The sequence below is a fragment of the Syngnathus typhle genome, linkage group LG6, assembly GCF_033458585.1.
Source record: "Syngnathus typhle isolate RoL2023-S1 ecotype Sweden linkage group LG6, RoL_Styp_1.0, whole genome shotgun sequence".
NCBI classification, from domain to species: domain Eukaryota; kingdom Metazoa; phylum Chordata; class Actinopteri; order Syngnathiformes; family Syngnathidae; genus Syngnathus; species Syngnathus typhle.
In genome coordinates, this window is record NC_083743.1 from 16,950,237 (window position 1) to 16,973,214 (window position 22,978).

General features: G+C 45.2%; 1 protein-coding gene across 20 annotated transcripts in view; it reads left to right on the forward strand.

Annotated features, from left to right (window-relative positions):
* The window catches only part of myo18ab (myosin XVIIIA b), a 212,181-nt gene that overhangs the window by 121,321 nt on the left and 67,882 nt on the right, over positions 1–22,978 (forward strand). For 17 of the 20 annotated variants that reach the window (XM_061280031.1, XM_061280032.1, XM_061280033.1 and 14 more), the window contains 6 exons: positions 5,442–5,569; positions 7,273–7,433; positions 7,565–7,688; positions 17,710–17,817; positions 18,700–18,792; positions 21,110–21,220. In XM_061280031.1, coding sequence (XP_061136015.1) covers positions 5,442–5,569; positions 7,273–7,433; positions 7,565–7,688; positions 17,710–17,817; positions 18,700–18,792; positions 21,110–21,220 — 725 coding nt within the window. The remainder of the gene's footprint in view (positions 1–5,441; positions 5,570–7,272; positions 7,434–7,564; positions 7,689–17,709; positions 17,818–18,699; positions 18,793–21,109; positions 21,221–22,978) is intronic. The other 3 variants (XM_061280024.1, XM_061280045.1, XM_061280027.1) reach the window with 1 other exon arrangement.

Below are 22,978 nucleotides of genomic sequence, written 5' to 3' on the forward strand. Positions count from 1 at the left end.
GATGAATTTTGTGTGGGTCACATCATCAATGCACTTTGTGATGTAAGAGGAAACAGAGTCAGTATACTCCTCTACTGAATCCTCCTCTGAACTCGCTTCCCCGTTCTGCGTAGCGTCCTCTACTTTTACTGTCTGTATGCGCACTGGCTTTTATTCGTTGTGTTATCTATTTATTTATTATTTATTGTTACTCTTATTATTTATTGTTTGTGCCTTCTTGTTTTTTATATTGCGTCATTTACTTGTATGTCTATCGTGTAATATGTCTTGTCACCGTGGGATAGGGAAAACGTAATTTCGATCTCTTTGTGTGTCTCGGCATGTGAAGATGTTGACAATAAAGCAGACTTTGACTTTGACTTTGACTATGTCCGTCCGATTGTTGCAAGTGGCCGCCTCCTTAAACATTTCCCAGTCAGTAGTGCCAAAGCAGTCTCGAAGCGCATCAGAGGCACCCTCAGGCCACACTCTTACCCGCTTGCGAACCGGCCCGGATGCTTTCACCCTTTGTCTGTATGCAGGCATAAGCATAACAGTGATATGGTCAGAAAGTCCAATATGGGGGAGGGGGGCGGCTTTGAAAGCTCCTTTATGTGTAGAGTAGACCAGGTCCAGGAAGCTGTCACCACGTGTTGGAAAATTAACATGCTGGTGAAGCCTCGGAAAAACAGACTGTAGGTTAGCATGATTAAAATCCCCAGCGAAGATGGATGGTTGTTCACTAACAGCCTGGTACAGTTCACTAAGAGCCGCGATCCTGTCGCCTTCAACGTTGGAAGGCGGGATGTATACCGCGACTAGCAGAATCGCAGTAAATTCCCTTGGCAGGTAAAGAAGGACAGCAGAAGAATGGAAGGCACAGCCGGGCGAGCTGGGTTGGCCGCCAGCCTGGTCCGGACGCCTCCGCCCTTGCCCCTCTTCTGCCTCCTCGCACACCGCTTCCGACGCTTTCTATCCAGGGGAGGAGTAGCAGGATGTTTCAGGCCGGAGCAGTCCGAGTTCCTTTAATGTCTCTGCTTCAAAGTTCAGAACGCCGCAAAACTCGCTTTTGCCGATGTCGAGCAGAACCTGCCTGCTGTACTTGTAGCACGACGTAGTACGATGAGACAAAAACGTAAAACTGTCGGACAAACACTCATTAAACGAACAAAACACCGTTCGGGCGGAACAGAGAGAGGTCGCTGCGTGTGCACGCTCCGCCATCTTGATCACAAGATCAAGACGGCGGATCAGGCTAATGGGAATCAGGTGGCATAGCAGAACCAGGTGGCAGGCATACCTGTATCGAGGTAGACAACCGCAGATTGACGGGCTTGCGGGGTTTAAATACATGCCCTAATTAGCCGGTAACAAAGGCACAGGTTGCAACCATCAGCATTGATTAGCGCGCACAGCTTCACCTTGGATATGCGCGCCCCCCGGACCAGTGCGAGAGCGTGTCAGCTGGCCAACATGGCAAGAGCAGAGCGGAGCTGTGAAACGTTTACGGTAGTTTTTTGTTACCGTATTTTCACGACCGTAAGGCGCTTCGGGTGAAAAGGCGCAGACCAAATTACGGGGCATATTTTGTATTTAATCCCCACATTATAGGCCGCATGCATGCCATGATTTACGGTAAACAAACAAACCGTCACGGGAGCAAGAAAGTGAGTTTGGTTGTACTTTATTCTACTGTTTCACCATGTACTCGACTGTACTCACATTATTGTTGATCGATATTAATACGCAAATCCGTCCAAGTCCTCATCTTCCGTATTCAATTAAACAGTTGGGCAAGTTCGCTATCTGACATGCCAATTTCCCTCGTCATTGTCTCGTCATTGTCACGTTTCCGCTTTCCAGGAAGCTTGAATTGTGGCTCGTAAGCATGTCTCTTTGTTTATGCCATTTTAGAGAGTCCTAATGCTGTTTTCTTTGCACAAACGATTATATTTGTTTATCAATGGCGGCGGAGGTACGTACTCTACGTGTTACGTTAAGTCCTCTGATTGGTTTACCTCCCCGATGTACTAAAATGTAATATCCTCTGATTGGTTCATCGGGTCTACATATTATGCCTGTTTATTACGTCTCTGTGTGGCAGAAGCCACACAAAACAACTTTACAGACTTGCACAAACGTTAGTATTTATCAATGGCGACATAGGTACGTACTTTGCACGGACGTTAGTATTATTGACCAATGGTGGTGGAGGTACGTATTCCTCTACGTGTCACGTCCAGTCTTCTGATTAGTCTACCGCCCCGAACTACGTAATACGTAGTGTCCTCTGATTGGTTCATCGGGTGCCTGCATATTACGTCTCTGTGTAGCAGAGATTTCCTTTATAGATTTGCACAAACGGTAGTATTTATTTATCAATGGCGGCGGAGGTACGTATTTTACTCAAATCATAGTATTTATTTACCAATGGCGGCGGAGGTACGTACTCCTCTATGTGTTACTACATCCAGTCGTCTAATTGGTTTACCGCCCCGATCGACGTAAAACGTAATGTCATCTGATTGGTTCATCGAGTGCCTGTATATTATGTCCCTGTGTGGCGGAAGCCACACAACAACTTTACAGATTTGCACAAACGATAGTATTTATTTACCAATGGCGGCGAAGGTACGTACTCCTCTACGTGTTACGTCTAGTCCTCTGATTGTTTTTTTTTTTGTCCCGATCTACGTATGTATGTAAAATATATGTCCTCTGATTGGTTCAACGGGTCTTCATATTACGCCTGTATATTACGGAAGCCACACAAAACAACTTTACACATTTTTTAATTTGGTCCACACAAAAGGTGCACCTTTGTTTTTAGAGAAAATTAAAGGGTTTTATGCGTGCCTTATGGTCGTGAAAATACGGTACTTTGAGTTTTAGTGAAGCCCTAATTTTTTTTTTGTGAGTTTAACTTGTTTCAAACGTGTTTAAAAATTACAATAACGTGTTTAAAAATAAAATTATTAAAGTTTTGTGCGGATATCGTACAAATATTGACCCCGCATTGCAGATTTTCGCCTATCGTGGGGGGGTCTTGGAACAAGTGAAGCGTGTCCCGCGCTATGAGTGCTTATTGCTGGCCACTGTCCCGATTTCTGCATGGCGGTGGATTTTTCCTGCGTGCACGGCTGTGTCACATCACCGCTATCACCCTGCTGGCTGGCTGACGCACCCTCCCCTGCACGCTACACCTTGGGGGCGTATGTGGCCAGTACAGAACTGCTTGTGCTAATCGGTGCTGATCGCCACCATCTTCCCGTGTTAACCGCTGATTAGGGCGTGTATATAGACGCCGTACGCCGGTCAGTCCTGGCTGTTTCGTCTGCTTTGACACACACACGCCTACCACCTGATTCCCATTTGCCTGATCCGCTATGTGCCACTACAACGCACGACGCAAGCTCGCTGACAGGCTCATCAGTCGCCTCGTGTACCTGCTCTGTTGGCATTCCAGCCTCCCTTTTACCCTTTTCACATTTCCTAAATAAACAGTCCGTGTTCATGGTTGTCCTGCCTCGTTCGTGAGAGGCTGGCTGCCGTGCTTCCCACGCTTGTCCGCAGTGACGCACATTGCTCAGAGGCATGCCCCGGCGTTTAAATACACGCTGATAACACCGTTCTCCCATCGTTTATAAACCCGCAAGGTAGTGCATTCGCGAAAAGTGAAGCATGAAGTGGCGAGGGATCACTGTATCCATGTATTCTGGCGCCGTCTATCAGATTCTGCGCTTAAAAATAGCACAGACGTAATATTTTTAGAGCAACTTGTAAAGTGGATTTTTTAAAATGATGCAGCACATTTTGTTTACATTTTGGGGGCCCATGTCTTGGAAATGTTTTGGGTTGCTGGGGTTTCAACTGATTTAACATAACATAACTCTGTTATGTATTGTATTTAGAGTTTCAAGGCACTCAGGCCTTTGGTGGGTGTACAGAAGGGCTCCAAGTGCCAAGTGTGTCACTAGTAGGGGTGGGGGCATGGGGGTCTTGGCCCCCTGAAGATGAACCAATGTAGAGATTTAAAAACAATACATATAATTAGGGGTGTAAATCGCGGGTTTTGTCACGATACGATATCATATCGATACAAAGAACTACGATACGATATTTGCCGATATCTTAAAGCCTTTTTTAAATAAAAAATATAGAACAATATCCCGATTTATAACAATTCATACGCAAAATCAACAAGGTACTGGAAACTCTTTATTTAGGAAATTACAAGAGTATCGTAGTATACAAAGTGCTTATTTTAACACTGAACTTTGATGTCGTGTTTTTTCTTTAAATGTGCGCCGAGATTTGTGCTCCCTGAATATTTGATCACCGCATGGCAGGATTTACAAACTGCACGTGTGTTGTCCGTTGAGCCATCTTTTCTTTGGAATCCAAAGTGCTTCCAAACAAATGACTTGAAGCCTAAGGAGCAAATTTCCTCGTCTTTTTGGACACTAGCCATAGCACCAGCCCAGGAGCCGCGTACTAGTTGTCGACTCCCCTTTCACGTGCCTGCTCTGCTCACAACACAACAACGCCGCGCACTGCTCTTGGAAAGAGGAAGCAAGCAACAATGAACTGGATTTCATGTCCGAGGTCAAACACGGCAATATAAATCGATGTTAACGTTTAGCATCGATGCCAATAAATCGTAGAGCATTATATCGATTAATCGATGTGTATCGATGAATCGTTACACCCCTACATATAATACTGTGTGAAGGTTTGAAGTCACCAATAGATTCAGTGTTATTTAAATCAGGTTTTTTTAATACGGTACACAAACACCCTGGTCCAAAATTTTATGTGCGACTCCTGGATCCCAAAAGTGGGCGTGGAACCCCGAAGTGGGCGTGTCAAATCAACCCAATATTTGATGGGCCATCATTCGAAAACCGTTTGGATTATTTCCTTTGACATAGGGCCCAGACATAATTCAGTGTCAATTTGTTTTGCAATTGATACATATTAATAGAAAATCCCTTTGAAATAATGTTCGATATGAAAAAAACCCCGCAAACCCTGAAACTGGTATAGGTGCCAGGCCGACTTGGGTGGTCTGATCGGCTTGGGGGCCTGCGCGTCTTGTTGACGGTGAACCGGAATTGGTTGAGACCTGAGACCTCGCAACTGTGATGTCATGGAATGACCCTTTGGGTTATGAACCCTGTTTAAAAAAAAAAAAGTCCAATTTATGTTCAGTTTTATTCGGATTTGCAAGTGAGACAGCAATGTAATGTTGATTTTAAAGCTTTACCAAAATCAAATCACACCAATTCGGTGAAATGGTCTAGTTATCATTTCCTAAAACCCTGAGTCCTAATCCTGACAAGCAGTGTGCAGAATGCACACTCAGAAATGTTGTCTTTGGTTCCTTTTTAAAATTACAATTGGGACCAAATCAATTAAACTTCAGTTGTGAAGTGTGAACTCCAAATGTGGTAATGTGGCAGGGGGAGAGTGGAGACTGAAGTATGAAAGAGCTATCAGAGAAATTGAATTTACCAAGAAGCGACTGCAGCAGGAGTTTGATGACAAGCTGGAAGTTGAGCAGCAGAACAAACGGCAGCTGGAGAGAAGGGTAAGAAAATAATTGCATCATGCATACAATGGCACACCAATGGCATCATCTATTCTAATAATGGCAGTTGTTTTGACTGATTTACATTGCAAGAAAAAATATGTGAACACTTTGGATTTACCTTAAATTAGTCATAAAATGCCAACTGATCTTAATCTAAGTAATAGCAATCAACAAAGACAGTCTGCTTAAAATAACAGTGTCGGATGTAAAAGTTAATTGAACCCCAAGGCTAAGGACTGCGGAGCCAGGAGTCAGTCAACCCAGGGTTCAATTGGTTGTGGCGGATGTCGGGTAGTCGGTCACCTCCACGTGTCCTTCCTCAGTCCCCTACAAATCTCACTCTGCCTTCCCTCTGTTGTCGTCCACATAAACAGCTTACCCTGTGGCTTATTTCTACTGCTCAGGCTGATTGCAGTGAACTATCTAAAATAGTTTCCTCCTGTAAAATGTTGCAGAATAGTGTAAAAATAGTGGTTTTGCAAGGAGTGTGTTGATCATTTGAAAATTGAGTCCAAGTAATGAGTTGATTTTACACGTTTGCAATTCGAGTGCTGGGTACTCAAAGTGTGCGTTACAGAATTACAAACTCAGTGCTAAGCAGTGATGGTGCTTAGAGTTTTGCAAACGGAGTGTTTTTTCAATAAATATTAATAGTTTTAAAAATTTTACTACAAGATTCACTATCACAGTTTAACCATTCAGAACAATTATGTGACCCTACAAACTGGCCACATTTCCATTTCCACTTTAACATCTCAATTGAATTTCCCTTTGCACACATTAAGGCATTCAATTTATTCAATTTTTACCACAAAAGAATCCTGCTAAATCAAGTTCAATTGAAAGTAAATTAGTTGAGATATTCAATTCAGGAACCACTGATGCACAAGTCTGTTAGAAATTAGTTGCCTGATAAGAACTATGAAGCTTTCATTCCTGGTGACCTTCTAACCTGACAAAACTCTGTTTGGGAGAGTAGAGAGGAGATATTGAACCAAACTGTTGCTGCAATTGCGGCTGTTTTGCTGCGGATTTTACTGCTGTTTTTAGACATTGCACAATGTGAATAAATAGGAAGAATTTTTTTTGCACAACCTCAGTGCCTTATATGCAACTTATTAACAATAATTACTAGCTGTCTTGATGTAACTTCTAATGTACATATGAGATTGATGAAAAAGGGATAAAGCAGGAATAATCCATCCATCCATCCATCCATCCATCCATCCATCCATCCATCCATCCATCCATCCATCCATCCATCCATCCATCCATCCATCCATCCATCCATCCATCCATTTTCTATATGGCTTGTCCCCACGGGGGTCGCAGGCACGCTGGAGCCTATCCCAGGAATCATCGGGCGGTAGGCGTAGGACACCCTAAACCGGTTGCCAGCCAATCGCAGGGCACACAGAGAAGAACAACCATCCGCACTCACACCTAGGGGCAATTTGGGGTGCTCAATCGGCTTACCAAGCATATTTTTGGGATGTGGGAGGTTCCTGACAAAATGAGTAGTCTAATATCTGAATATACAACTATGTCAGATGTAAACCTCTTTTTTTTTCCATTGGGTTTGTGTAGATCGGTAACCTACAGGCTGATAATGAAGAATCAGCTAAAGAAAAGAACATGAATATTGGAATATACAACTATCCCAAATGTAAAACACATTTATTTCCATTGGGTTTGTGTAGATTGGTGACCTACAGGCTGATAATGAGGAATCACAACGAAATATCCAGCTGCTAAAGAAAAAAACACAGAGACTCACAGCCGAACTGCAGGACACCAAACTTCACCTGGAAGGCCAACAGAGCCGCAACCATGATCTGGAGAAGAAACAGAGGAAGTCAGTGTATGCCCAAGCACAGAAAAATTCACTCCCACTGTCTAATCTAATCCGTCTCTCAATCAAGCCACATACTGTAAATGTCAACATGTTCATGTTTCATGTTAGTAATCTGTGTTATTTGTGTTTCTGTGCAGGTTCGACAGTGAGCTCAGTGCAGCCCAGGACGAGGTGCAGAGGGAAAAGGCCTTCAGAGAGAAACTGGCACGAGAGAAAGATATGCTGACTGGAGAGGCCTTCAGTCTCAGACAGCAGGTTGAGGTACTGTATGTACAGTATATACTTGCTCGATTTGCATGTCTTTTTTTATAGTATGTTTTGTATTTGGGATATTAAGTTAGTTAAAAGATGAACATGAGACAGGAGATCTATTTTTCCCATTACGAATAATGGAAACATTTTTAAGTCCTGATGTACTTTGCAAAATGTAAGTGGACCTCAGTGCGCAGGGAGCTTAGTTTGGTCCGATCGCGCAACCGCAGCGCGCCGGGCGCTCACCGTCGCATTGGTTTAAGAGCATCTGTGTGTTTTAGGATGGCTTTACTGCTCCCACTTGCTTTCTTTGGAGGCATGATTAGGGGTTAATACAATCCTCAAAGTAACAAAAATACAATAACAACGGAGTCAGTTGGCATCCGGGCCGCGCGGTCGGGTTTTTTTGGGTCCTCTCGGCTCATCTCGCGAGGTTCGACCTCCGAAATTTATCCAACAACCGAAGCAAAAAATCGAGATTTTTCTTTTTTTTTTTTTTTTCGAATTTCGATTTGTTTGAGAACCGGAACGTTCGAAAACCGAGGTTTGACTGTACTGTAAACAGTTTTTGGGTACATAAGAAAATGTTTCAGACTTACGTAGATAGATTGAAGTGAAAGACCTAATATGTAGTTGCAAATCCATCCATCCATCCATCCATCTCCTTCCACTTATCCGGGGTTGGGTCACGGGGGCAGCAGCTTCAGGAGGGACTCCCAGACTTCCCTCTCCCCAGCCACTTCATCCAGCTCATCGCGGGGGATCCCAAGGCGTTCCCAGGCCAGCTGAGAGACATAGTCCCTCCCCTCACTCGTGAACAAGACCCCAAGATACTCCTCCACTTGGGGCAGGATCTCATCCCCGATCCTGAGAGGGCATTCCACCCTTTGCCGATCGAGGACCATGGACTCGGATTTGGAGGTGCTGACCCTCATCCCGACCGCTTCACACTCTGCTGCGAACCCCTCCAGTGAGAGCTAGAGATCATGGCCTGAAGAAGCCAACAGCACCACGTCGTCTGCAAAAAGCAGAGACGCGATGCTGAGGTCCTCAAACCGGACCCCCTCAATGCCTCGGCTGCGCCTAGAAATTCTGTCCATAAAAATCATGAACAGAATCGGTGACAAAGGGCAGCCTTGGCGGAGTCCAACCCTCACTGGGAACGAATCCGACTTACTGCCGGAAATGCGGACCAAACTCTGGCATCGGTGATACAGGGACCAAACCGCCCTAAGCAGTTGGCTCGGTACTCCGTACTACCGAAGCACCCCCCACAGAACCTCCCGAGGTACACGGTCGAACATCTTCTCCAAGTCCACAAAACACATGTGGACTGGTTGGGCGAACTCCCATGCACCCTCGAGGATCCTGCTGTTCCACGGCCAGGACGAAAGCCACACTGCTCCTCCTGAATCCGAGGTTCGACCTCCCGACGGACCCTCCTCTCCAGCACCCTTGAATAGACCTTACCAGGGAGGCTGAGGAGTGTAATTCCCCTGTAATTGGAACACACCCTCCGGCCCCCCTTCTTAAAGAGGGGAACCACCACCCCAGTCTGCCGCCCAGCTTACACTGCACCCGACCCCTTTGGCCCCTCCCACTGGTGGTGAGCCCATGGGAAGGGGGACCCACTTTTCCGTTTCGGGCTGGGCGAAGGCCCGGCCACCAGACGCTCGACTTCGATCCCCGCCTCCAGGTCTGGCTCCAGAGGGGGGCCCCGGTGACCCGCGTCCAGGCGAGGGAAAACGAAATCCATTTATTTTATTCATCATAAGGGGCTAGTGCAGGGGTGGCCAACCCGCGGCTCGCGAGCCGCATGCGGCTCTTTGGCTGGTTTCATGCGGCTCTCTGTTGTTGTGATGCGTCTAGTGTGTTGGTGGAGTGCCCAGTGCATGTCACTTCTCACTGTCAACCCTCACCGCTGGCTAGCAGTATGCGAACGGGAGAGCCGAGTGCGTAAGTCTCTCCCTGCCAGTACACAGCCTCTCTAACAGCAAGCCCTATGTAGTGCCTCCACGCGGCGACACATGGTAACTGGGTACAACACGGACCCAGGCTAAACTACAAGGGACTCGGAGGAGGTTTGGCCCCTAGACGTGCGGCATGCAGGCCCACCGGTGTGTGGACACGCCCTGGTGCCCACGAACCAGCCCCCAACTATGGGTTAAATAGTACCACTGCCCAGTGGGCTCCTCGGGAGAGGAATGGGCTAAGGGAGTCAACCCCTACAGAAAATCAATTTCCCCATGGGTTGGTGTCAGGAAGGGCATCCGGCTGTAAAAAGTTTTTTGCTCCAAAAATTCTCAGTATGGCTAGACAAACACAGGAGAGGCGGGGTACAGCCTTAAGTACTCCGTGGGCATTTTCATCAGCCTACGACAAAAAGAATGATGGAAAAGGAGGCCAAACCGCAGGTAGATTATATGACGGCCCTCAGCCCGATGGACTGCGGGGAGGCCTGAACCGGAAGAGAGAGGGGCAGGAGGCACGTGTTAGGGTGGCTACATGGAACATCGGCAGCATGTCACACCGATCGGGGGAGGTGGCTGAGGCTCTACACAGGAGAAGGGTGGATGTCTGCTGTGTCCAGGAGTCAAGATGGAAGGGTGGTAGTGCAAGGATGCTGGGTGCAATTGGCAGAAGGTACAAGTTCTTCTGGCAAGGCTGCAACGAAGGGACTGGTGGTGTTGGTGTACTTATTGCTGAAAAGTGGATAGATCAAGTGCTAACTGTTAGCAGGGTAAATGAGCGGATCATTGTTGTGAAGTTGATCGTTGGGAAGCGTCTGACAAACATAATTTCAATCTATGCCCCTCAAGCTGGCAGAAGTCAGGACGAGAAGGATGCGTTCTGGGACAAGGCCATCATGGTGCTGTCAGGGATCCCCCAGAATGAGGTTATAATTCTGGGAGGTGATCTGAATGGACACGTGGGGAGGGAGTCAGATGGCTTTGAGGGGGTACATGGGGGACAGGGGTACGGCATGCGGAACGCAGAGGGAGAGAGGATCCTGGAGTTCGGCGACGCACTGGAGCTGGTGCTGTGCAATACGTTTTTCAAGAAGGACGAAGCCAAATTAGTAACATACAGTTCAGGTGGCTGTAAGAGCACAATAGATTACATCATGGTCAGAAAGGAGGACCGCGTCCTGGTTAGGGATGTCAAGGCAATCCCCGGAGAAGAGTGTGTATCTCAGCATCGCCTAGTCATCGGAGACCTAACTCTGTGGATCAAGTATGTGGGGGCTAAGAAGTATCCTCCCAAGTTGAAGGTGTGGAAGCTACATAGCGGAGGGAATAAAAACGAGTTTAGGGAGAAGATTGAGCATATAGCAGAAGAAGTGGAGGAGGTGATGGAGTCGGGTGGTGTGGATGGCAAGTGGCAGGCAATAAAGAAGGCTCTGCTTGAAGCCACAGAGGAGGTGTGCGGATGGTCCAAGGGTAAAGCAAGACAAAGAGAGACATGGTGGTGGAATGACAGCGTCGAAAGAGCGGTGAATGAGAAGAGGAGGTGCCATAAAGTATGGAAGAAATCTAAAAGGGAGGCAGACCGAGTGCAGTATGTAGAGGCAAGGAGGGCGTCACGGACAGCAGTGTGGGAGGCCCAAGAGACCAAGAGGAAAGAATTTGCAAGTGAATTGGAGAGTGAGAGAGGACAAAAGAGCTTCTTCAAGATAGCGAAGCAAATGGTTAAGGAGAGGCGTGATGTGACCGGTGCAAACTGTGTGAAGGACGAGGATGGCAACATCGTGACAGACAACAGAGAAGTGAAGGAAGTATGGCGGAGGTACATGGAGAAGCTGCTGAATGTGGAGAATGACTGGGATGGTGAGACAGGATGCGACGAAGTGGAGGGTGAATGTGACCCGATCACACGGACAGAAGTGGGAAAAGCCATGAAGGCCATGAAGGATGGAAAGGCAGCTGGACCATCTGGAGTGGTGGCAGAGATGCTAAAGGCAGCGGGAGACGTCGCTGTGCAGTGGATGACCGACCTGTGTAACAGTGTCATCGCTGAGGGGCACGTTCCGGAGGAATGGACAAGAAGCGTCCTGGTGCCTCTATTCAAAGGGAAGGGGGACCCACTCGCATGCGGGTCATACAGGGCTATAAAGCTGCTGGAGCATGGAATGAAGTTATTAGAGAGGGTGTTGGAAAGGAGGGTGAGGACACGGGTAAAGGTGGACGAGATGCAGTATGGCTTCATGCCTGGTAAAGGTACAACAGATGCAATTTTTGTCATCCGACAGATGCAAGAGAAACATCAGGAGAAGAGGAAGAGGTTGTACTTTGCTTTTGTCGACCTGGAAAAAGCGTTCGACAGGGTGCCAAGGGAGGTGGTGAGGTGGGCCCTAAGGAAGTCGGGTGTGGAAGAGGGACTGGTAAAGGCTGTGATGGCTCTCTATTGCAGAGCCTGCACAACTGTTAGAACAGGAGTTGGCGACAGTAATGGGTTTGAAGTAAGGGTAGGGGTGCACCAGGGATCAGTGCTCAGCCCATTACTGTTTGCTATCGTGATGGATGTGGTATCGAGGGAAGTGAGGGGTGGACTACCATGGGAGCTGCTCTACGCGGATGACCTGGTATTGATGGCTCACAGCCGAGAAGACCTAGCTAGCAAGCTAGCGGCCTGGAAGACATGCCTGGAAGTGAAAGGAATGAAGGTGAATGCGGCAAAATCAAAGGTCATGGTCGGTGGTGCTGGCCTGGGAGTGATATCGCAGTCAGGAGCATGGCCATGTGGAGTTTGCGGGAAGGGAGTGCAAGCTAACTCTATCCGGTGCAAGGGTTGCCAGAGATGGGTACATCGAAGATGCAGTGGAGTAAAAGGCAGCCTACTAGCTGCAAGTGAGACCTTCCATTGCAAGCGGTGTAGGGGAGAAGTCGCCCAAGCAAACCCAGCTGAGCGAGAGGGGCTCGTGGTAGATGGGGAGATGTACGAGGTGGTGGACAGCTTCTGCTATCTTGGAGACATGATTAACGCTGATGGGGGGGTGGACCTAGCAGTGACCACAAGGGTGAGAAGCGGGTGGAAGAAATTCAGGGAACTCATGCCCTTTTTAACATCTAAGGCCCCATCCCTGAAGATGAGAGGCCAAGTGTACTCAGCCTGTGTTAGAGGTAGTATGACGTACGGAAGTGAGGCATGGGCCCTGAAAAAAGAACACGAAGACAGACTAAACAGAGCAGAAATGAGAATGATCAGATGGATGTGTGGTGTTTCAATGAGGGAAGAAAAGAGCAGTGCAGAGCTGAGACAGAAGATGGGAGTGGAGGCCATAGTGGATGTAGTGAGGAGAGGCAGACTGCGATGGTACGGACATGTAGTGAGGAAGGACGAGAACGACTGGGTGAAGAAAGTTATGTCGTATAACGTAGAGGGAACAAGACCCAGTGGCCGACCTAAAAAGACCTGGCAGGTGACCGTGGCAGCCGACATGGAGGCACTCGGCATCAACCACGAGATGGCCATGGACCGTTCCCGGTGGAAGAAGGCCATATCGAGAACCCAGTCCAACCCAGCGGCGCCTGGAAAGCGGACTTTAAACCGATGATGATGATGATGATGATGATGATTTGCTTCGCTTGAGTTCAATATGGTATTTTGGTCAAACGCGCATGCGCGTGAGGTGAAATCCCGCAAAGGAGGAGGGACAAACTCATTTGAGGAGTGTCAATTTCGCTCTCAAAATGGCAAGGAAAAAATCCACAGCTAAACGAATATATGACGATGAACACAGGGCAGAGCGATTGGTTTTGCTGGCTTTTTAATGAATGGCGACTGTGACTACGGGGGCCCATTAGGTCCAGAAAAGCTGACAAGACGCTAAACCAGGGGTGGCCAACCCGGCCAAAACTGCAAGGAAAAAATGCACAGCTAAACGAATATATGACGATGAACACAGGACGTTTTTAACAGAGTTAAAGTTGTTTTTTGTTGAACGCAATGGCAAGCCATTCTGCCTGATATGTCAGACGTCATTAGCGCATTTAAAAGCTTCAAATGTTCAGCGCCACTTCAGCTCACTTCATGCCAATATTGATAAGGACTTTGCAAAAGGGACTGAATTTCGCAAGCACAAGTTTGGACACTTTGAAAAGTCAGGCAGAAAAATAGGTACAGTTTTTCAAAAAAATTACAAAGCACTCAGAGACTGTCACACTTGCATTGTTTCAACTGGCTTGGAACATTGCACGGACTAAAAAGCCATACAATGAAGTGGAGTTCGTTAAAAGATGCCTCAGTGACGTTATTGAAATCTTGTCTCCTGAAAACGACAAACTAAAACGAATGGTCTGTCCCGCCACACATAGTAAGTGAAAAAACGTATTATGTTTTTGTTTGTGGAATTTGTTTGTCTGTGTAAGACAATGCACACAACGTTCATTGTCGAAAATGTGGTCTGTGGTTTTCGTACTGTAGGAGTCAATTTGTCATTATCATGTTGGTGCGTGACATAATAATGTGTGTGCGTGTTTGTGTGTGTGTGTGGGGGGGGTGTTCGTGTGTGCTCAAAAGTCAAGTCAAAGTCTGCTTTATTGTCAATCTCTTCACATGCCAAGACACACAAAGAAATCAAAATTATGTTTCTACTATCCCACGGTGACAAGACATAGTACACGACCTACATACAAGCAAACAACACAAAATAAAAACAAGAAGGCACAAACAATGAATAATAAGAGTGATGAATAAATAATAAATAAACAATAACACAATAAATAAGAGGAGCAAAACGGAGCAAGTATGCATACAGCAGACAGTCAGAATATAGCGCAAAAGTACAGGACGCTACGCAGAAGGGGGGAGAGAGTTCAGGACCCTAACAGCCTGGAGTATGAAGCTGTTGGTGAGTCTGGTGGTGCGGGAGCGCAGGGTCCCGTACCTCTTCCCAGAGGGCAGAAGATCGAACAAAGAGTGAGCGGGGTGACTCACATCACTCACAATCGTGGTCGCCTTGTGGGTGAGATGGGAGGTGTAAATGTCTTTCAAGGAGGGGAGTGAAGCACCAATAATCTTACCAGCCGTGTTCACTATGCGCTGGAGGGCCTTCATGTTGTAGTCAGTGCAGCTACCACCCCAAACAGCAATACAACTGGAGAGGATGCTCTCAATGGTGCCACGGTAAAATGTAGTCATGACGGCCAGAGGAGCACACGCTCGCCTGAGTTTCCGCACGAAGTACAGGCGGTGCTGGGCTTTCTTCGCCAGTGATGCGGTGTTGGTGGACCAGGAGAGATCCTCACTGATGTGTACCCCCAGGAACCTGGCGCTGCTCACTCTCTCCACCACAGCACCGTCGATGGTCAGCGGCAGGTGTTGGGTGTGACCCTTCCGGTGTTGCGGGCTCCATCTAGTGTGGAAACTGACAAGTGCTCAAGCTGTTGTGCGGGCCACATTCAATTATGTTTTCAGAATTTGCTGCAAGCCAATAAAAAATGGACCGTGGGCCGCAGTTGGTCCGCGGGCCGTAGTTTGGACACCCCAAATTAAGAATGACACAGAAGGTTTGAAAAACTATTATGGCTTTTATGCACGTCCGGTGCTACTCTATGGAGCTCTCTTTCACCTCCGTGGATAGAAGTCGGGGGCCGGCGATCGACCGGGTGGCTGTCCGGGGACAGTGGATGGGGGTCGGACATGGCTTTTACGCACGACCGGTCCTACTCTACGGAGCTCTCTTCCTCCTCCGTGGCTGGAAGTGCCGCCTCCGGGGATGGAAGTCCACGCCGCCTCACGCCTGGAAGTCCACGCCGGTGCTTGGGGCCGTGTGGTGGCGAACTGTTTGTTATAGTTATTTTATATATTTTATTTCCTGTAGCAACTTGTATATGTTTTTATCGTTACAGTTCAGTAGTTGTTGGCTCGTTGAACTCTTGTTTTGTTAAATAAAGAGCCGTTTACCAAACCCACGTCTTTCCTTGTACTTTGTTAACGCTACAATATAGGTATCTACTAGATCTGTGGAATAACGACGAGGCTGACGTCAGGGCGCACGCGCAGCGTTGTTGACAAAGGACAAGGAATTTGATCGATGGACTTAATGATTTGGAGTGACACAGATGGTTTGATAATATTATTGCTTATATAATAGTTATTTGATATATAATTTATATATCGTTATTTTATATATAATTTATATATCGTTATATGGGCCTGTGGAATATTTTGAAGTGCAAGAGCCGTCAGCGGCGCGGACCCATTGTTGACAAAGGACGATTGATGAATTTAATGAATTGGAGTGACGCAGATGGTTTTATTAACGTGTTATTTATGTACCGTTTTTTTCCATGTATAATGCGCCCCCATGTATAATACGCACCCTAAAAATGGCATGTTGATGCTGGAAAAAAGCCTGTACCCATGTATAATACGCACCCAAATTTTGACTCCTACTTAATCTTAACATTAAGATTAAGATTAAAGTCCCAATGATCGTCACACACACTTGGGTGTGGTGAAATTTGTCCTCTGCATTTAACCCATCCCCGCGTGATTTTAATCCATCCCCTGGGGGAGAGGGGAGCAGTGAGCGGCAGCGGTGCCGCGCTCGGGAATCAGTTGGTGATCTAACCCCCCAATTCCAACCCTTAATGCTGAGTGCCAAGCAGGGAGGCAATGGGTCCCATTTTTATAGTCTTTGGTATGACCCGGCCGGGGTTTGAACCCACAACCTTCCAGTCTCAGGGCGGACACTCTACCACTAGGCCACTGAGAATAACATAAAATTATTTCAGAAAAAAGATCATCTTTGGGAACAACCGGATGTTCTGCCGGTCAGTATCACTGCGCATGCGCTAGCATACTCAATAGCGAAGAAATGTTTCGGATTTGTGTAGGGTACATTGTGACAGCAAACGAGCAGGTGATCTACCAATCGTCTGATACGAGAGAATTGTGTTCATATGGAGCGTGTTTGAAGTGAACAGCAGAGAAGAAAGCGCATCTGTAATGGCGGCCTCTGTATGATATCCGGATTTACAAAAAAAAAAAAAAAAACTTTTTTTTTTTTTTTTTTTGTACCCATGTACAATGCGCACCCCAGCTTTTAGGACAATAAATTAGTTAAATTTTGCGCATTATACATGGAAAAAAATGGTAATAGTTTTTTGAATAACTGAATGTTACGTCAGGGCCGTTCTCAGCTCTTAGTTTGTGTTTATGTCACGTTACCATACCTATCGTTTAGCCTAGGGGTGTCCAAACTACGGCCCGTGGGCCAATTGCGGCCCGCGGCCCAGTTTTTATTGGCCCGCAGCAAATTCTGAAAACATAATTGAATGTGGCCCGCACAACAGCTTGAGCACTTCTCAGTTTCCACACTAGATGGAGCCCGCCACACAAAGCGCTTGACGTCCGATTAGCGAGGAAGAGAATGGAACGCGCAGCGTTTGATTTTAATCACACTAGCCCCCCCCGGGAGAGAAGCGAACGCGCAGTGTTTGATTTGACGTCACACTAGCCCCCCCCCCACCCCCGGGAGAGAAGCGAACGCGCTGCGCTTGACGTCCGATTACTGCGGATGGCTAATGCTATAACAATAGCTGCTATACGCGCGAGGCTATTTCATGTCAAAATAGGCTGTTCTGTTAATGTTTCGAGTAAATCTACGGATCGATATGGAAGGGAAAGTAGTACCAATGCGTTAGATCGAACTTTAGTCAGTTCCAATCATTTTATAGGAGATCGTTTGAGAAACGCGATTGTTTACAGAGGGCTCGTTGGTTATTGGCTAGTGGGTGCATACCGCAACCCTAGTCAACCTCAGTTTGTTGCAGTAAAGCTTCTATTTTATGCGCCTTATAGTCCGGTGCGCCTTATATATGGACAAAGTTTTAAAATGGGCCGTTCATTGAAGGTGCGCCTTATAACCCGGTGCGCCTAATAGGGCGCAAAATACGGTACTTGAATTTGATAATGGAAACTGTGTAGGAGTTTTGTCCACAGTGATTTGTTTCTGGTTCTTCCTTTCTTTTGTATTGTATGGTCATGCTGACCTGCTTGGCCTCTGCTCTGTTTGGTTCTACAGGACAAGGACTTGGAGGTGTGTGCAGTCAATCTTAAATTGGACCAGCTAGAAACTGAGCTGCAGGATCTCAACTCTCAAGAGTCCAAGGATGAAGCATCACTGGCTAAGGTTTTTTTGCTCTGACTTTGTAGCATATATTTACGACAATACAAGCGTGTGTCTTATACATCTTTCATATAATAAATTCATATATCATATCATATTAATATTGCACCAAGCATCGTTACTAATTTTAGCTGGCAAAAATGACATTGTACCGTAATTCCCAAATATTGGTACTTAAAAATGAAGCAACAACAATCTGCCAAAGTATTCCAACGCGGACGGGGACGCTGCGCAGTGTGTCTACCGTTGAACGAAGGCGGAAGTCCATCTGTAATAAGCGTTAACCGAATAAATCCAAATGAAGAGCAATTACGTAAAGGTGCCATCAGTGGCCGCAGTTCATTCTTTGTGGCTTTGACATTGTACCTAATAACTGTTTACTTTATAATGGCGTCTCAGTAAAAAATCCAACCTTATCTACCTTACCCTCATCGAAATTTGTGGTTGCGAAATCGTTTTTTTTTTTTTTTTTAGTTATGGCCATCTTGCAAGGTCAAAGCCATCTGATTGAAGATTACTGCCCACTAAGGATTATACGTAAATTATACTCATAAAATATGCTTGGCGTTATAAGATTTGAGTATTTGTTTTTAATTAATGCAAATAAAACAACATTTAAGTCGCTTAGCGCTCCATTATTATAGCTATTATTTCATTTATTTTTTACTGCTGTTTTAAGTTTTTGCGGTATTGAGGTATTTCATCTAGGTATAGTATTGAAGTGAAAATTTTATTGTGACAACACGACATCATATCATATATTATCGCATACATTTTATCTTATGGTTCTATTTGAAATACAAAAAGGAAATTGACTTAATTAGTACAATCATATTACAAAATAAAAAAAGTAAGTAAATGTTTGATATTTTTGTAATTATTCAGATGAGGAAGCAGCTTCGTGATATAGAGGCAAAGGTAAAGGACCAGGAGGAGGAGCTTGACGAGCAAGCAGGAACCATACAGATGTTGGAACAGGTACAGTACAGGCCAACAAAGCAATTTGCATTTGTAATTTGGCATATGAAATAGGTAGGCACAAACAGAAAAAAAGATGCCTCTAGCTCAATATAAAAGAAAAAAGGTTCCCTTTGATCTAATCTGATGACATTTCAGAGGTATTTGTATGAAAACACACAACCTAATAAATGAATGCCCAAATAAAAGCCCACCAAATTGACACACGGTTGAATTACAGGGTCCACCTGCTATTTACGGAGGAGGGGAGTGGGATCTACTTTCATGCAAACCCACGTGTGCCACAAAATATGCAGGTGTCCACTGTATGAAATTGTCTTAAAACCTAAAACTGATTTTATTCATTAGAAGATATTTTTCTTCAGTACCAAAACTTGCCCCTCGTCGTGACTCGGAGCCGCAACAAATGTTTCAGATTTGTGTAGGGTACATTGTGACAGCAAACGAGCAGGTGATCGAGCAAGCGTCTGATATGAGAGCATTGTGTTCGTATGGAGCGTGTTTGAAGTGAACAGCAGAGACGAAAGGAACAAGGCAAATTACTGCGGATAGCTAATGCTATAACGATAGCTGCTATACGCGCGAGGCTATTTCATGTCAAAATAGGCTGCTCTGTTAATGTTTCGGGTAAATCTACGGATCGATATGGGAGGGAAACATAGGTAAGTAGTACCAATGCGTTAGATCGAACTTTAGTCAGTTCCGATCATTTTATAGGAGATCGTTTGAGAAACGTGATTGTTTACACTTTGCTGAGGCTCATGGGAGATTGCGAGCTGAGGCTCATGGGAATTTGCGGATGGCTAATGCTATAACGGTAGCTGCTATACGCACCAGACTATTTCATGTCAAAATAAGCTGCTCTGTTAATGTTTCGAGTAAATCTACGGATCAATATGGAAGGGAAACAGAGGTAAGTAGTACCAATGCGTTAGATCGAACTTTAGTCAGTTCCGATCACTTTATAGGAGATCGTTTGAGAAACGCGATTGTTTACACTTTGCTGAGGCTCATGAGAGATTGCGAGCTGAGGCTCATGGGAATTTGCGGATGGCTAATGCTATAACGATAGCTGCTATACGCACCAGGCTATTTCATGTCAACATAGGCTGCTCTGTTAATGTTTCGAGTAAATCTACGGATCGATATGGAAGTGAAACATAGGTAAGTAGTACCAATGCGTTAGATCGAACTTTAGTCAGTTCCGATCATTTTATAGGAGATCGTTTGAGAAACGCGATTGTTTACAGAGGGCTCGTTGGTTATTGGCTAGTGGATGCATACCGCAACCCTAGTCAACCTCAGTTTGTTGCAGTATAGCTTCTATTTTATGCGCCTTATAATCCAGTGCGCCTTATATATGGACAAAGTTTTTAAATGGGCCGTTCATTGAAGGTGCGCCTTATAATCCGGTGCGCCTAATAGTGCGGAAAATACGGTACCTTGAAATACAAATGAAAATGTCAATTCTTCCTTGGCAAACTTCTGCTTCCTGTTTTCTTGTAAATGCAGATAATGTATGCATATTAGGGGTGTAAATCGCGGGTTTTGTCACGATACGATATAATATCGATACAAAGAACTACGATACGATATTTGCCGATATCTTAAAGCCTGCTGCGATTCATTCACGATATATCGCGATATAGTGCTCTACGATCGATTTTTTTTTTTAATAAAAAATATAGAACAATATCCTGATTTATAACAATTCATACCCAAAATCAACAAGGTACTGCAAACTCTTTATTTAGGAAATTACATACAAGAGTATTGCAGTATACAAAGTGCTTATTTTAACACTGAACTTTGCTGTCGTGTTTTTTCTTTAAATGTGCGGCGAGATTTGTGCTCCCTTAATATTTGTTTACCGCATGGCAGGATTTACAAACTGCACGTGTCTTGTCCGTTGAGCCATCTTTTCTTTGGAATCCAAAGTGCTTCCAAACGAATGACTTGAAGCCTAAAGGGGAGCAAATTTCCTCGTCTTTTTGGACACTAGCCATAGCACCAGCCCAGGAGCAGCGTACTAGTTGTCGACTCCCCTTTCACGTGCCTGCTCTGCTCACAACACAACAACGCCGGGCGCACTGCTCTCGGAAAGAGGAAGCAAGCAACAATGAACTGGATTTCAAAATAAAGTCGCGTCTAATGTCCGAGGTCAAACACGGCGATATAAATCGATGTTTAAGTTTAGCATCGATGCCAATAAATCGTAGAGCATTATATCGATTAATCGATGTGTATCGATGTATAGTTACACCCCTAATGCATATATGTTTAATCTTTTTTGTTTTTTTTAATCTTTTTTTTCTAGGCTAAATTACGTCTTGAGATGGAGATGGAGCGTCTGCGTCAAACCCATTCCAAGGATATAGAGAGCAAAGATGATGAGGTCGAAGAAATCAGACAGTCATGCAGCAAAAAGGTAAGGTGGTTCATTAAATAAATGATAATACCGTAATTTTCGGACTTTAAGTCGCGTTTTTTTTCATAGTTCGGGTGGGGGGCGCGACTTATACAGAGGAGCGACTTATATGTGAATTTTTTCAAAAATGTTCAAAAACAAAAGTGAAACCGCGACGTAGCAAGGGATTACTGTAATTTGAATTTCAAGTGACGTCAGCAGCACGGCGGTTGTTTACATAAAGGTCAAAGATTCGATCACGGGATGACGAAGATGACGAAGGCCCCCACGTACTACCGGCATCATTAGCGGCTTTGATTGTAAGTGACACGGAGGATGAAGAGTTTGAAGGATTTAAGGATTTGGAGTGACACAGAAGGTTTGAAAAATTATTATGGCTTTTACGCACGCCCGGTCCTACTCTACGGAACTCTCTTTCACTTCCGTGGATGGAAGTCGGCGGCCGGCGCTCGGCCGGGTGGCTGTCGGGGGACGGTGGATGGGCCTCGGACATGGCTTTTACGCGCCCCCGGTCCTATTCTATGGAGCTCTCTTCCACCTCCGGGGCTGGAAGTGCCACCTCCGGAGATGGAAGTCCACGCCGGTGCTTGGGGCCGTGTTGCGGTGAACTATATATTTGATTTCGTTTAGCAACTTGTATATGGTTTTATTGTTACAGTTGGCTCGTTGAACTCTTGTTTTGTTAAATAAAGAGCCATTTACCAAATCCACGTCTTTCCTTCTATTTTGTCAACGCTACAATATAGTTACGTTTATGCTAGATCTGTGGAATAACGACGAGGCTATATAGTTATATACTAGATCTGTGGAATAACGATGAGGCTGACGTCAGGGCGCACGCGCGGCGTTGTTGACAAAGGAATTTGATCGATGGATTTAATGATTTGGAGTGACACAGATGGTTTGATAAAATTATTGCTTATATAATAGTGATTTGATATATCATTTATATATCGTTATATGGGCCTGTGGAATAATTTGAAGTGCAAGCGCCACGCACCCATTGTTGACATAAAGGATGATCGATGGATTTAATGAATTGGAGTGACACAGATGGTTTTATAAACGTGTTATTTATGTAATAGTTACGTAAATGTTACGTCAGGCCCGTTCTCAGCTCTTCGTTTGTGTTTATATCACATTAGCTTACCGTATTGTTTAGCCTGTTGTTGCTCGTTCATGTCTGTTCCTGGTGTTGGATTTGGTCAAATAAATGTCCCCCAAAATGCGACTTATACTCCGGAGCGACTTATGTATGTTTTTTTTTTGCATTATTGTCCATTTTATGGCTAATGCGACCTATATTCCGGGGCGACTTTTAGTCTGAAAATTACAGTACATTATTTTCATAATTGGTTAGTGAGTGAGAGAATCCTAACAAGTTGTCTGGATGCTGATTGTTTATTTTTTAAGCTTTTAATTTATATTTTGTAGCGTTATGGACTTCATCTGTGTACCGCAGTTTAGAAGAAAAATGTTAAAAATGTAAAATGTTAAGTTTAATTGTAAATAATAAAGCTTTTTTTATTGTAGAAAATAAATAATGGCATCGTCATTTTATAATAAACCTAATTAACCTAAAAAACAGTGCATATGGCCATAATGTTGTGTTTTGGTAATAATCAGTGTATCTGTGCTTACCTCGCGTTAGCCGAGGTAAGGCCACCCTTGCTGTCTCCGTAGAGCAGCGGAACGCGGTCCACAGTGCTGGCACACAGCCAAGATCAAAGTACCGTTTTTTTCCGTGTATAGTGCGCA